This window comes from Sceloporus undulatus, chromosome 1, assembly GCF_019175285.1.
Source record: "Sceloporus undulatus isolate JIND9_A2432 ecotype Alabama chromosome 1, SceUnd_v1.1, whole genome shotgun sequence".
Classification (NCBI taxonomy): Eukaryota; Metazoa; Chordata; class Lepidosauria; order Squamata; family Phrynosomatidae; genus Sceloporus; species Sceloporus undulatus.
This window is the reverse complement of record NC_056522.1, coordinates 31,794,564-31,807,072: the sequence shown is the minus strand read 5'-3', so window position 1 is coordinate 31,807,072 and position 12,509 is coordinate 31,794,564. Positions and strand designations below refer to the sequence as shown.

The 12,509-nt window shown below is 40.6% G+C and overlaps 2 protein-coding genes across 3 annotated transcripts; one reads left to right on the top strand and one right to left on the bottom strand.

Annotated features, from left to right (window-relative positions):
- Nucleotides 1-6,063: 6,063 nt before the first annotated feature.
- Nucleotides 6,064-9,259, top strand: LOC121919621. 2 transcript variants are annotated; one of them, XM_042446429.1, is made up of 4 exons: nt 6,064-6,550; nt 6,661-6,741; nt 6,857-6,922; nt 7,044-9,259. In XM_042446429.1, exons 1-4 carry the CDS (start codon nt 6,064-6,066, stop codon nt 7,853-7,855), a joined length of 1,446 nt encoding a protein of 481 aa, XP_042302363.1. In that variant the 3' UTR covers nt 7,856-9,259. The 2 variants fall into 2 exon arrangements, with proteins under 2 accessions (XP_042302363.1, XP_042302362.1); XM_042446428.1 differs by having other exon boundaries at nt 6,661-6,744.
- LOC121935647 (protein ALP1-like) lies at nt 9,249-10,882 on the bottom strand. Its single transcript, XM_042477446.1, has 2 exons — nt 10,096-10,882; nt 9,249-9,485 (listed from the first exon to the last, which is right to left on the bottom strand). The coding sequence occupies exons 1-2, from the start codon at nt 10,684-10,686 to the stop codon at nt 9,249-9,251; spliced, it is 828 nt and encodes a 275-aa protein (XP_042333380.1). The 5' UTR covers nt 10,687-10,882.
- Between the last annotated feature and the right edge of the window lie 1,627 nt (nt 10,883-12,509).

Sequence of the window (12,509 nt, the reverse complement as noted above, 5' to 3'; positions counted from 1 at the left end):
GTGCGGCTTCTGGACTCTTAGGACGCATGCATCATTGAAACACCATACCTCCACTGTGACTCGAAGCAGCTTTATTTTGGCTGTCTGTAACAGGCCTAAGCATCTCTTATTCTTTTTGAAATTTTTAAATCATAGTATAAAACAACATGCATGCATAAATAAAGACAAAACTACACAACTCCATAAAAACCTTACAACAAACCAGAAAAAACATAGACAAAAGAGATATTTATAACTCCTAACTTCCCAGCTATATGTGTAAATATCAAACATTTCTGCTTCCTCTGCGTATACATTGACGTTATACTAACAGCTATTAATAGGTGTCACTTCTACTGCTCTTCAAATCCTAAGTTTTATTCCCCCCATTACTTTTTCCTATATTCTAGGACTACTTTCCCTTCACCTTAAAAAATTCGGCCTATTTTTTCTCTCCTAGATTTATCAGTTTATACAATTCTGCTCAGTCATATCATTTGAATAAATCACATAAGAAAGAATAAATCCCTCCAAAGCATACCAGTTATTCAATTCAAATTTGATCCAGTCATTATTTTAACCACTTAACTATTTATACTTTACATGTCACCACTGAAGACACCCATAAAAACCGTGGTTCCCCCCCCCTCCACATTTCCTGTAAACATTTATCTTTTTCATCAGATTCTTCCTGGGTAGGAACTTAGGGACTATACAGACCACTCCTTTGGGGTGGCAGGCAGCCCCTCCCATTACTGGACGGATCGGTGCCGTGGAAACCACATGCTTGGCACCAATCCGAGCTCCGTAGAGCGTAAAAAGGAGCTGGAAAAAGCAGTTCCTTTTTGCACCCTGAAAAGAGCATCATAGCTGCGACGGGGCAGCATGATGACGCCCCTTTGGTGTTGCACCATTTGGATGCAGTGCTAGGGTCATGCCATGATGCCGCACACCGTCTAGAAGGGTGTGTAGCATCATGAGGGGATAGGGGAGGAGTCACAGTGTCCAACATGCAGATGCTGTACCATGGCTCTGCCCACAGGATGACAAGTGCCTGTCTCTATTGGACCTAAGTCTTCTGATTGTTTTTGAACAATGATTATAATATCTTTGGTAGATCTCTCAAACTTTCAACCCAGAAACTCAGTTCATAATCCTCACCTCCATCAATCTTTCTGTCCTTCTATTATTTTCCTCTTTTCCTCTTTTTTCACTTTCACAACATCCAGGCCCATAAGTATCTGAACCAATAATTTCTTTATGTCTGTCAACCTTTCTTCCAGAACTTTTTCAAATTCTTCTCAAAACCATTCTTCAGATTAGTAAACATCTGGCTCATATCTGCTCTTAACTGTTTTCTCATACTCCCACATTCTCTCAGCCTCAGAGAATGTACAGGATGTTCCCTTGAATAGTTATGTAGGAATGTTGTTAAGAATATAAAATGAAGCATGTTGCCAACAGGTTTCCAACTTTCCTTGTACTGTGCCTCACAGCTCTCCAGTTGCACAAAGAATCCTTCTAGTCCTACAGTGCTTTTCATGGGTCATATTCTCCTCTTAGCAGTCAGTGCCTTCCTCCACTTGGCACCCTCAGGTATGTTCCACTGACCAGGGATGGGGAAAAGTCTTTCCAAGAAGGACAAGCAAAAAGCACTTATTTGACATGGCAGGGAATGAAGAAATGTATGATTTCAACCTAAAAGAAAAAAGCACCCAAAAAAGTGTAACTTGTGTTGACTTCAATTCATAATGATTGATCCAATCATGTATGTGAAACTATGGAGATTATCGCACTGGGTTCTGAGAACGTTCTGATCACGTGATGAGAACGGAACGCATTTGAGTATACCGCATGTATGTGTTCCAATCGGGTTCTGAGAACGCTTAAATGTGTTCCAAATGTGTTCCAGGAGAGAACGGATTTGAATGTGTTCTGAATGTGTTCCCAGAGAGCTGAAACGTGATGAAAACGTTCCAAGAGAAGTGTGTGCGGTATTCTTATCCGTTCCCAAATCCGTTCCGTCCTTCCTCCGTCTCCTGATTGGCTGAAAGAATGCCCTTCTCTTTTAGTCCTCCAAAGTCCTAGAGCGTACTAATTTTTTATTTGCTCTCCCATGTATGACGTGCCCCCGTCTTAGAGAAAAGGATTTTATCCTATTCTCTGCATACACACACACACGTGTGTGAGGTTTTTTTTTTCTGTGCACGGGCAGAAAAAAGCAGAAATGGAGACATTAAATGACATAATGCATAGCAGTAAGTATCACAGGTTGCATGTTTGCAAACTGTTACCGAGTCGCAAAAGCAGAGGATACAAGTGTCTCCGGAATTGTCACAGAGTGACTTCTGTCGCCAGCATATTGCAATGTGTCTAGACATATTTATCTCTGGAGTTGTGTAAGTGACCCATCTCTGTTGTGTGTTGGCACAATACACCATGATATCAGGGGGCTGGTGTTTAAAGGACATCTGGGGTCCGCGGATGCAGTGACCCCGAGGGCTGCACAAGGAAAAGGGGGGAAATTTTCTGAGCGGGGGGGAGACCTGAAGGTTTACGTGTTTTTTGTCTTTTTAAAACCTCTTTTGGGCTCAGAGGATTTCGGTCTGGGCTCCCTGCGTGCTTATGACAGATGGGGCTTTTTCCATCTCAGCTTTGGGGCTTCTCCTCCCCCTGCAGATGATTGACAGAGGAAAGGGAGGCATTTAGGGGCGAATTTAGACTGGGGATTGGTTGTTCGGGGTCACATGTACGGGGACAAGGAGACTATTGGATGGCCGGGTTTTGGGTACTGAAGCCATGGAGGCCATAATGGATGAGGGGTGCTGGAATGCTGGGAAATATATGCAAATTAGCTTTAAATTTTGGACAAAACGAGCTCATAACAGCAAAAGGAGCGGGTTGCTGGCACCAGGACAAACGGTATAGGATCGACCATAGAAAGAGATGTCATAGAGCAAGGAATGGCGATTCTCGCCATGACACGAAAGACAGTGGAAATGTGTGGGGTCTAGGGTGCTCTTGATGCCAAATTGCTCAGTCGTGGCTCCTGTGATGGGAGCTCGACATGCCGCTGTATGTTGTTATCCTTGTAGGTGACACACAGACAGGAAAGGAGTTCCTTTCAGCGGACAGTATTCTGGAGCACCAGTAAAGCCTCTCATGAGATGCTCTACTGGCTGTCAGAAGACCGCTGGTCATGACTCTGTTCTCATACTGTGTGACCTACAAGGATGACAGTATATTTCGGCCTGCACAAAAAGGGGCGGGGAACTTCCCCGCCTCACATTCTGGTGAAAGAAAAGAAATAGAAAAAAAACCCCTTCCCTCCCCAGTGTCCCCTGAAGGTCTCTTCCATTTTGGGAGAAAGGGAGGGGGCCATGTAGAAATGCATGCAAGGCGGAGTTTCCCACACTACAGTATAGACATCCATGGAGGGTGTGCTGGGGATTGGCAGCATGCTGGCTAATATGCAAAAAGATCTTGTTCTTTGAAAAGCATGAGCAGCCTAAAGAAGAGTGTTACCTAAGCCAAAATTACATCTGAGGAAGTGGGTTTATGTGTTAAGTTGACCATGGTTTTCATTGCTGGCTGGTACAATTATTTTGAAAGAACAGTTCTCCCTCCAGCATGTTAAAAAACGGATCATTTCTGGATTTCAGGAATTATGTTCTTTTTCATCAGTAATCTGTAATGTATTACAGATATTATTTCATAATCTGAATTTAACTAATTTTACTATTTGTTTAGAGTACTGCACAGTTTGCCACTCAAAACTTACCATTGCTGATGGATCATCAAGCAACCATGTATATCAACACTCTCTGCCTGGATATTATTATTATTATTTTTATAACTGTGAAGCTTTATTTGCCAAGTGCTTACAGTGTACACAGCAATGTATTTCCATTGTTTTTAATTGGGATAATTTTTTATTTTGTAGAACATTTCTACTTGCATGAATAGAATAACATGTATGGCCACTCACCATTCATTTTTGATTGTTTGCATGAAAACACTTCTTGGTCACAAAGTACATGTAAAGGCTGTGAAACAGAAGCAGTATGATGTGGGCTACCTTTACAGGGGCCTACTGGTAATATGTCATACCACCTTCTACCTTGAATGTTTGGAATGATAGCTTTTCAGAGCTAAGCGAATTAGCAATATGGAAAAATGTTGTTCTGTTAACTCTATCTTTATGAAACTATATACCTTTCATGCTCTTGGCAGTGTGTATTTCCTGTACTTTGTGGCATGATATTCAAGAAATTATCAATCTGCCAGTCTGAACAGGTATTTTTATATAGAAGTACAGGACACTACTGTTAAGCATGGCAACAGATGCGAGTTATTAAATATAAATAGCATTTATTACACTGCAACGTAATAAAACAAAACAATCTTCTCAAAACGTCATAACAAACAAAAGATTACCCAGAAATTGGGGAATAAAAATTGGTAAAAATAACTCTGGTTCCCTTGGAACAATATTCTTTTACCGTATCCAAATTTGGATGCAATTCAACAAAAGGTTTAATAAAAAAATATTAACATTATAGAAACAATAACATTTATGTATAAAATTAAGTGGTGGATGTGTTTTCCAGCTGCACTTTAATAATGTTTTCTAATTTCTTTACTCTTCTATCCATTTTCTGAAGGACTCTCACAATTTTCCTATTAATGTTCAGCTGAGTCTTCAAGGAAGATTGCACTGTACAAAAAAAAGAAATATATGAACAGCTTTTAATAAGACAGTTTATTGCAATGTATTCTCTGTTTAAGACAATATGTTCGTATATTTCTTGTTATTTACTGTCTTGTAAGTTACGTTTTCGTTATATTAAGGTATTTCGTATATAGATATATGTTATTAATGGAAACCTTAATCCTTATATGATCACCACTCTTTTTTGAAATAGACAATGCATATTTATTTAAATTCACCTGATTGTTGAAGTTCTGCCAGAGTTTGGGTTTCTGGCATGATGTCACTTGCTTCAAGGATTCCTGGTGGTCCCGATTGGATTCCAGTTCCAGAAGGTTCATCAGTAACATCTGCATTTTGATGCATATAAAAAAAGTAAAGAGATAACTAAATCTGAAATTGTGCATTGATCATAGTAAGAATACTCTAGGAAAACTGTAGGTCGAGAATACAACTAAAAATGTAGGACATTAAAATTTCTCCATCTTTTTGCAGATAGCATAAATAAGAATACAGAGTGGCAATGCTGTTGTCTAATATATTTATCCTCCATATCTACACCCATCTATCCCTTCCTATGTTGGAAAGGTATGGCGACCTCTGGGATGGTATTCCATTTTAGTGTTGTTTTCTTTTGCAAACTTATAAGGGAAATAGCATAACATGATATTGCTATAGTTACTGTCTTTAGCAACTGTTCCTTATGGCTACAACACTGGGAAAATTCCATGGCATACCATGCAACAATGAGCCTTTACTTGTAAAGCTACAAACTTACCCGATGGATTTTTTTCCTGGGAGCCATTGTTCCCAGCCATAAGCCACAGCTCTTTCATCAGGTGGAAAAAGGGTGGTTGTTTTTCTTTGGGGGGTGATGCCCCAAAATTATTCACAGTGTTCAAAAAGGTATCACGCGTCTTTTTGAACTTCATGAATACCTCTTCGACGGTGCGGTTGTAGCCATGCATTTTTAAATGCGCTGCTACCTCTCTATGCACAGGAAGAATGGGCATAGAACGGGACCTCATGAGCATCTTTAATTTTCCGCTCCCCCTAACACTTCTCAGGAGCAGATCAGTCTCCTTCTTTGCCCATGTGGAACCCTTCCTACGCGCCATCACTGCTTCCCAAGAACTTCGGCCACTCTGCAAAGGTCCAGCGGGAAGATGGATTTGCTACGTCATCACTGTGCAGGGATTCTTGGCGCGAAAATATAGACTTGCGCCCCCTAGTGCTTTTACTGCAGTGCAGGGAGTTTGGGAGTGGAGAGAGCCAGCAGCAGCAGCTAAGTGATACCGCAGACGTTTGATTCACAACCTCTATAATTAGATTGCAGACAGCATTATTTTATATTTGCTGTCATTAGGAAAGCCATGGATAGCCATGCAGTGACCGAAAGTGGTGCCTCCACACAAGCAAGGGGGAGGGTGTGGAGTGCCAATGAAGTTTTGGCCTTATTAGAAATATGGAAAGAACAAAAATTGCAGAACAAATTAAAAAAGAATTATAGAAATTTGGATATTTTTAAGGATGTAGCTGATGAAATGGCAAAGAAAAACCATGTCAGATCTGCAGAGGAATGCAGAAGCAAATCCAAAAAAATGAGATTTGAGTATAGAAAGGTTGTGAAACATAATCAGAGAAGTGGAAGCAACCCTATTACATGTCCCTTTTACAGGGAACTAGAGGAAATCTTTCATGGGGATGTTAGCATCACCCCTCATAGGTTATCCCGAAGTCTTGATTTTGAAAGGGAGGGTGAAACCACAAATGTGACTGAGGAAACCGCATCCACCTCCATGGCTAACACAGGCGATGGAGGCACCCAGGAAACAACTACCAGACAAGACAGTGATGAAGGCAAGTAGCCCATCTGTAATGCCCGATCATTTCTGCTATGTGCGTGAGAACATTATTATTTTTTTAAAATAACAAATGCTTTACTCTTTTTTTACCCTTGAATTTTTCAGATTCTGATGACACTTGTCTCGATGACACAATCATTAATATTCCTTTCACCATTTTGGAAAGTGGACCTACGCAAATAGCAGGTAGTAGTATATAAATTTATGCCAATTTCTGGATCTATGTTGTGGTAATAAATATAGTGAACCTGTATAAGTGTTCAAAATAAATAACGTTTGTGTTTCATGGTACACTTTGAAGGTGCGACTGGAGAACAATTGGGACACTTGGAAAGACGTGCAGATGGTACCAGCGGTGGAACCGATGGTAGGTAGTATCTGCTTCTCTAAGAAAATTCCTTGTCTAAAACCCATAACATGATGCTAACATAAGAAATACATTTCCTTACTGTGGGCTTAATCTATTTTCTCAAATTTTTTAATTTCAGTACGTAACGATCCCGATGAGGAACAGGAACAACCCAATGTATTGCTGTCTCCTGGAACAAGACTGCGATCAAACAGGAACAGGAATCGTCGCGCCAGAAGAGGAGAACATATTGCGCGCACTATAATGCAGAGTGCTAGTCGAGAGGCCCAGCTTACCCGGAGAACACAGGAACGGTTCATGGACATTGTTCACGACAGCATGAAAGACTGTAGGAGGACAGAAATGGAACTTGTAAATATTATGAAGGAAGATGTTAGGAGAAGTGCACAGGACAGACAGAGAATGTTGCAGTACATGGAGACCATGACTGAACTGTACCGGAGGAAAGTAGATCATGAATGTTCACTTCCAACGGGACAACATGTTTCTGTCGCCCAAGGAACTATGCACACATCATTCAGGGCATCTCCGGGTGATATTCCTCCCTCAACACCAGGCCCAGCTGTATGTACAGATTTTCAGGAGCAACCATCCACATCGTATGTTGGTGGGCAATTTCAAGGGAACATTTCCCCTGAACTCTTTGATGAACTTCCTCCTGCTTATGCTCCTGATGGTTGTCCTGTCACTCCTACTAGTAACATTCTAGATGATGACAACACAGTAGAGAACATCAACAGGGATGTTCAGAATGTTGTGGAAGTCACTGATCCCCCTCAGAATGAAGGCTGCATTGGAACCGTGCAATGTGTGAGCAATGCTGGAACATCTTCCTTGCAATGCGCGGTTGCACCTCAACAAAAACAAAATAAACCATGCAGTTCTCGTACTGGGAGGATAATCAAGAAAAAAAAAAAATTTTCCCCATAAGGGAAAATATTTATAGGGAAAAGGTTCTGTTTGGAAACCTCACAAATGTTTCTGAATTCTATGTTTACCCTGTTATGTGCCCGATAAAGAGGGACTTTAACCATTTCTCCTTGAACCACATTAAAATTTACTTTCCCTGTTAAGGAAAGCGTTTGTATGTCACCATGTGCATATGGATATGTTCTCACATAATGTATATACTGTACAGTTCATATCAATGCCTGCTTTCCTTACATAATGGAAAAGAAGTCACCAGAGGTTTTTTTTTTGTAAATAGAAAAGATATTTATTCGTGTTTAAAAATGTGAAGTTATAATGTTGACAAAATACAGCTTTGTTATCTGCAATTGGTCTGCCATCCTTAATATACTTAAACATTTCCACAGCAATAGCAATATTATACAGCAATGGTTTCTAGAACAGCCTTCCTTTTGATTTTAAAGTTTGGTATTATCCTTAAGGTCTTCACAGTCTAACATTGCAATGGTAGGGACCATGATGTATTATTAGAAATGTAATATATACAATCCATTGTTACACCATTGTTTTCCTATATTCCCAAAAATGATATTTGAAATATCAATATAGCAATTGTTTAACACTACAAAATAGATTTCCAAAATTTGGGTAAACAATGACACTAATCTATAACAGTCTGGTATTTATAACCCACAATAATATATACACCAGTAGCAGAACCCGATTGGAAAAAAAAAGGTAAAAGAAAAAAGATTCTAAAGTACCGTGATTCAACATTGCCGTCTTGTAAAGTTATTCACATGTTGTACAAGACACCTTGTCAAACGCATGTATTTCAACATTAATAGATTGATACAAAGGTAAACCAAGAAAAAACTTTTTGAACAGATCAATGCTGTTGGCCTAACCGAGGTGATGTAACAAAACATCAAATAATGTCAGTTTCTGGTGTTACCGACCCAAAATAATGCTAGTTACTGCAGATCTTACAGCTTGACCCTCTTTTTTGTGATCGGTAGAGTGTCCTCTGGTGTTATTTGCGAAAGCAGGGAGGACAATTTTCGCAGGTGGTTCAACATCGGGATCAAGGACTTCTCCCCTTGTCTCACAAATATTGTGCAGGATGGCACATGCTGTAACCACAGAGATAAAATTTTCCTCTTTCACAGTTAGTCTACCAGAAAGACAACCCCACCTAGATTTTAATCGCGCAAAACATCTCTCCACCACGCACCTTGCCTTACAATGGGCAGTGTTATAAGCAAGTTTGTCAGGTGTTAATTCTCCACGATATGGTGTCATTAGCCATTTCCTGATTGGGTAGGCACCATCCCCTATAATCAGTGGTGGAATGGCTACATCGTGGACATGCAGGGTGGGATTTCCGGGCACAAAACAGCCTTCATCCATCACTTCACAGATAGCGGAATTTTTTAAAGATGTGGCTATCGTGCGACCTCCCACAATTCCCTACTTCTATGTCGATTAGCCTTCCACTGTGGTCTGTAGTTGCTTGCAGAACAATTGAAAATCCCTGCTTGCGGTTGATGTATTCCTCTCTGCGTCCCAGCGGTGGGCAAACAGAGATATGAGTGCCATCAATAGCTCCTATGCAGTGTGGGAATCCAAGTCTCTGAAATCCATCCATAATCTGAAAAAAGGCAAAGGTATAATAAATTTGGGATATCAGAAAAAGGGGGAAAATATATTTCATATCAGATAATGCATTATTATTATCATTATTATTATTATTATTATTATTGGTATATGAAACTGGGATCACAGAGACAAAAGCATAACAAGGACAATAGAAATTATTATGTTTTATATACCTAGAACACACTGAAGGGGAATCCAGATGTTACTTGTTCACATATCAACTCTTACAAACATATCAAGATACATTTTTCCAGATTTGCAAACCACAACAGCACAGCTGGATAAGAGAGAGGCCAGCAGCAGAGATGCACCTCCAAAGTGCATGCTGCAAGCCTAGGACCACCCCCCCAGCACATCTGGATAAGAGAGAGGCCAGCAGCAGAGATACACCTTTGAAATCCATGCCCCAAGCCCAGGACCATTAACCCACCCCAATAATTGCAAAGGTGATTGAAAGCCTTTCTTTTTTTCCCACACAAGAAAAAGGCAGGATGTAAACATATCTTTATGGTATTACATAAACAAAATCTATATATCTGTAGATATGAATTAATGCATTTGCACCCAGAAGTCTTAGGTTTAAAAGTAATATTGATACACACCGTGTGGTAGTTTCCAAGCTGGATAGTTTTCCTCAGCAGCAGCTTCTCCATAGCAAGGCACACCTCGATGGCAATTTCTGCAGCTGTGGATATTCCAACCTCAAAACGGGAAGCCGCCTTCCTATACATCAGAGGGCTTGAGAGCCACCAAATAGTTAGGGCCACTCTCTTCTCCACCGGGATAGGACTCCGGAATCTAGACTCCCCACGCTCCAGCTCTGGTCTTAAGATGTTAGCCAGATCAAAAAGGGTTTCTTTAGACATGCGGAAGTTAGAAACCCACATGTCGTTATCCCATCGCTGGAGGACTTCGTCACTCCACCAGTTGGTCTGCTCCCGGGGTTGTTGCCACCAACGTGGGATGCGAGGCCAGGTCGCCATCCATGCCAGACAACTGGATATATCTAGATTGCCGCTGGCAGCCATAACTGCAATCTTACTCAAAGCAGCCCTCCGGCGCGAAATGAGGACAAGCGATTTGGCAATGCGACTCATTCTTCTCCTTCTTCGCTCTTCTTCTTTCTCTACCATGCTCACAAGATCAAAAAATGCTTTCTCCGACGCCATCTTTACACCCCACAAGGAAGTCATCGGACGACTTCCGGGTCAAAACAACCACAGAGTGGCGACGTCATTGGTAAACCGCCCACAAGATCTAATACGCATGCGCTATAGCAAACCGTTCTCAGAACGGTTTCAAGAAAAAGGAATCCCAGTGCGGTAAACTGCCGTTCTGATCCCGTTCTGATCACGTTTTGATTTCTAATGCGGTAAAATCCGTTCCAGGAACGTTATCATCACGTGATGAGATGGAACGTTCTCAGAACGCAGTGCGATAATCTCCTTGGTGTGTAGAATTCGGTGCAATGGGGAAGGTAAGTAATACTTCAAGCACAGAATATAGAATAGTATGCAGGAATATTTTTTAATGAATTAGAATAAGCACATGGGAACTGTGACAGAATGCTCATGAACGGATTGCTTCTTTTTAGCATTTCAATCATTGGGTTATGCTGGCTTCTACAACATTGCTTTTCAGTCTTTGTCCTCTAGATATTTTGGCCAGCTCTTAGAATGTCTGGCCATTGGCCAAGCTGGCTGGGACTTTTAAAATCTGAAGTCCAAAATATCTGGAGGACAAAAAATTTGAGAACCTTTCATGTTTGTCTCAGTGCCATTATTCCATGTTTCATAAATACTTTACTGCTTAATTAAATATAAAATGATATGATCCTTTTGGAAGTTATGAATGCATAGCCACTGTAGTTATGCAGCTACACAGTGACTCCCAGGTCGACCCATCTCCCCCAGTCCCTACTTATTGGAAAGCAGCTATTGTGATCTGGGGTGTGTGTGTGCGTGCGTGTCAATTTCTCTGTTACTCAGGAAGCAAATGACTGATGTTTCCACTCCTTCCTGTAAATGATCATAGTGGCAATAGTTAGAATCCCAGCCCCCTCTTCATCTGGAGATTGCTTGCATGAGAGGGACCAGGAATGTCATTCAGCTGCTTCCCAAGCAACAGGCAAACAGACCTCTGTCAACTGCAGCAGCTGCTGCCTCATTAATAGGGACTGGAAGATTTTCACAGTCCCTAAATATCCTCTGAATTGGTACATAGGGATTGTGAATATCAAACATTCATAATTCTAAGTTATGAATTTGTAATTACCCAAGGGGAACCTCACCAATATTTTTGAATTTTACAAATAATTCAGACACAAAACTCCTATATATAACAGTATAACAATATTCTTTAAAACACCTAATCAAAAATAAAGTTGGATTGCACCCATTACTTCATGACAAAACTTCAGAAGCATACAGCATACATGTCTGCTTAGAGGGTAACTCATTGAGTTCAGCTGAACTTACGTCCAGCTAAGGTTGCACATGACTGCAGCCATATTGTATTTCTCAATATATTTGTTGTACACTAATCAGTTTTATGTTGACAATATAAGTTAAAGGACTGCTAGTGGATATAAGGTGACATGCATGTTTTATTCCCATCTGAATTTCTCTCTGTATATATTCACAAGACTTTGTATTTTGGAGCAGATGCTCTCTTCTGTCAACACTGTGCATCATATGGATTTGGACCATGTATGCCATTGCAAAACAGAATGATGTGTCAAACAACTTCCAGATTGCCTGTCTGTGGTATAGTGAAAACCTATGAACGTAAGATTTCTCTTGTCCTTATTCATAATCTTCCTAGTTCAACACTTGTAATGCCCCATCCTTCATCTTCTTTGGTTTTAATGACGAAAGATGGGGTGGGGGGGGGGGAGCAAAGATGCCCTTTTTGATTATCTCTAGATTGTGTGTTCATCATGTTCCAAACACCATTTGATTAAACATGGAAAGAAATCTTGAAAGACTTCTTCTGGTACACCCTCATTGTGTATTTC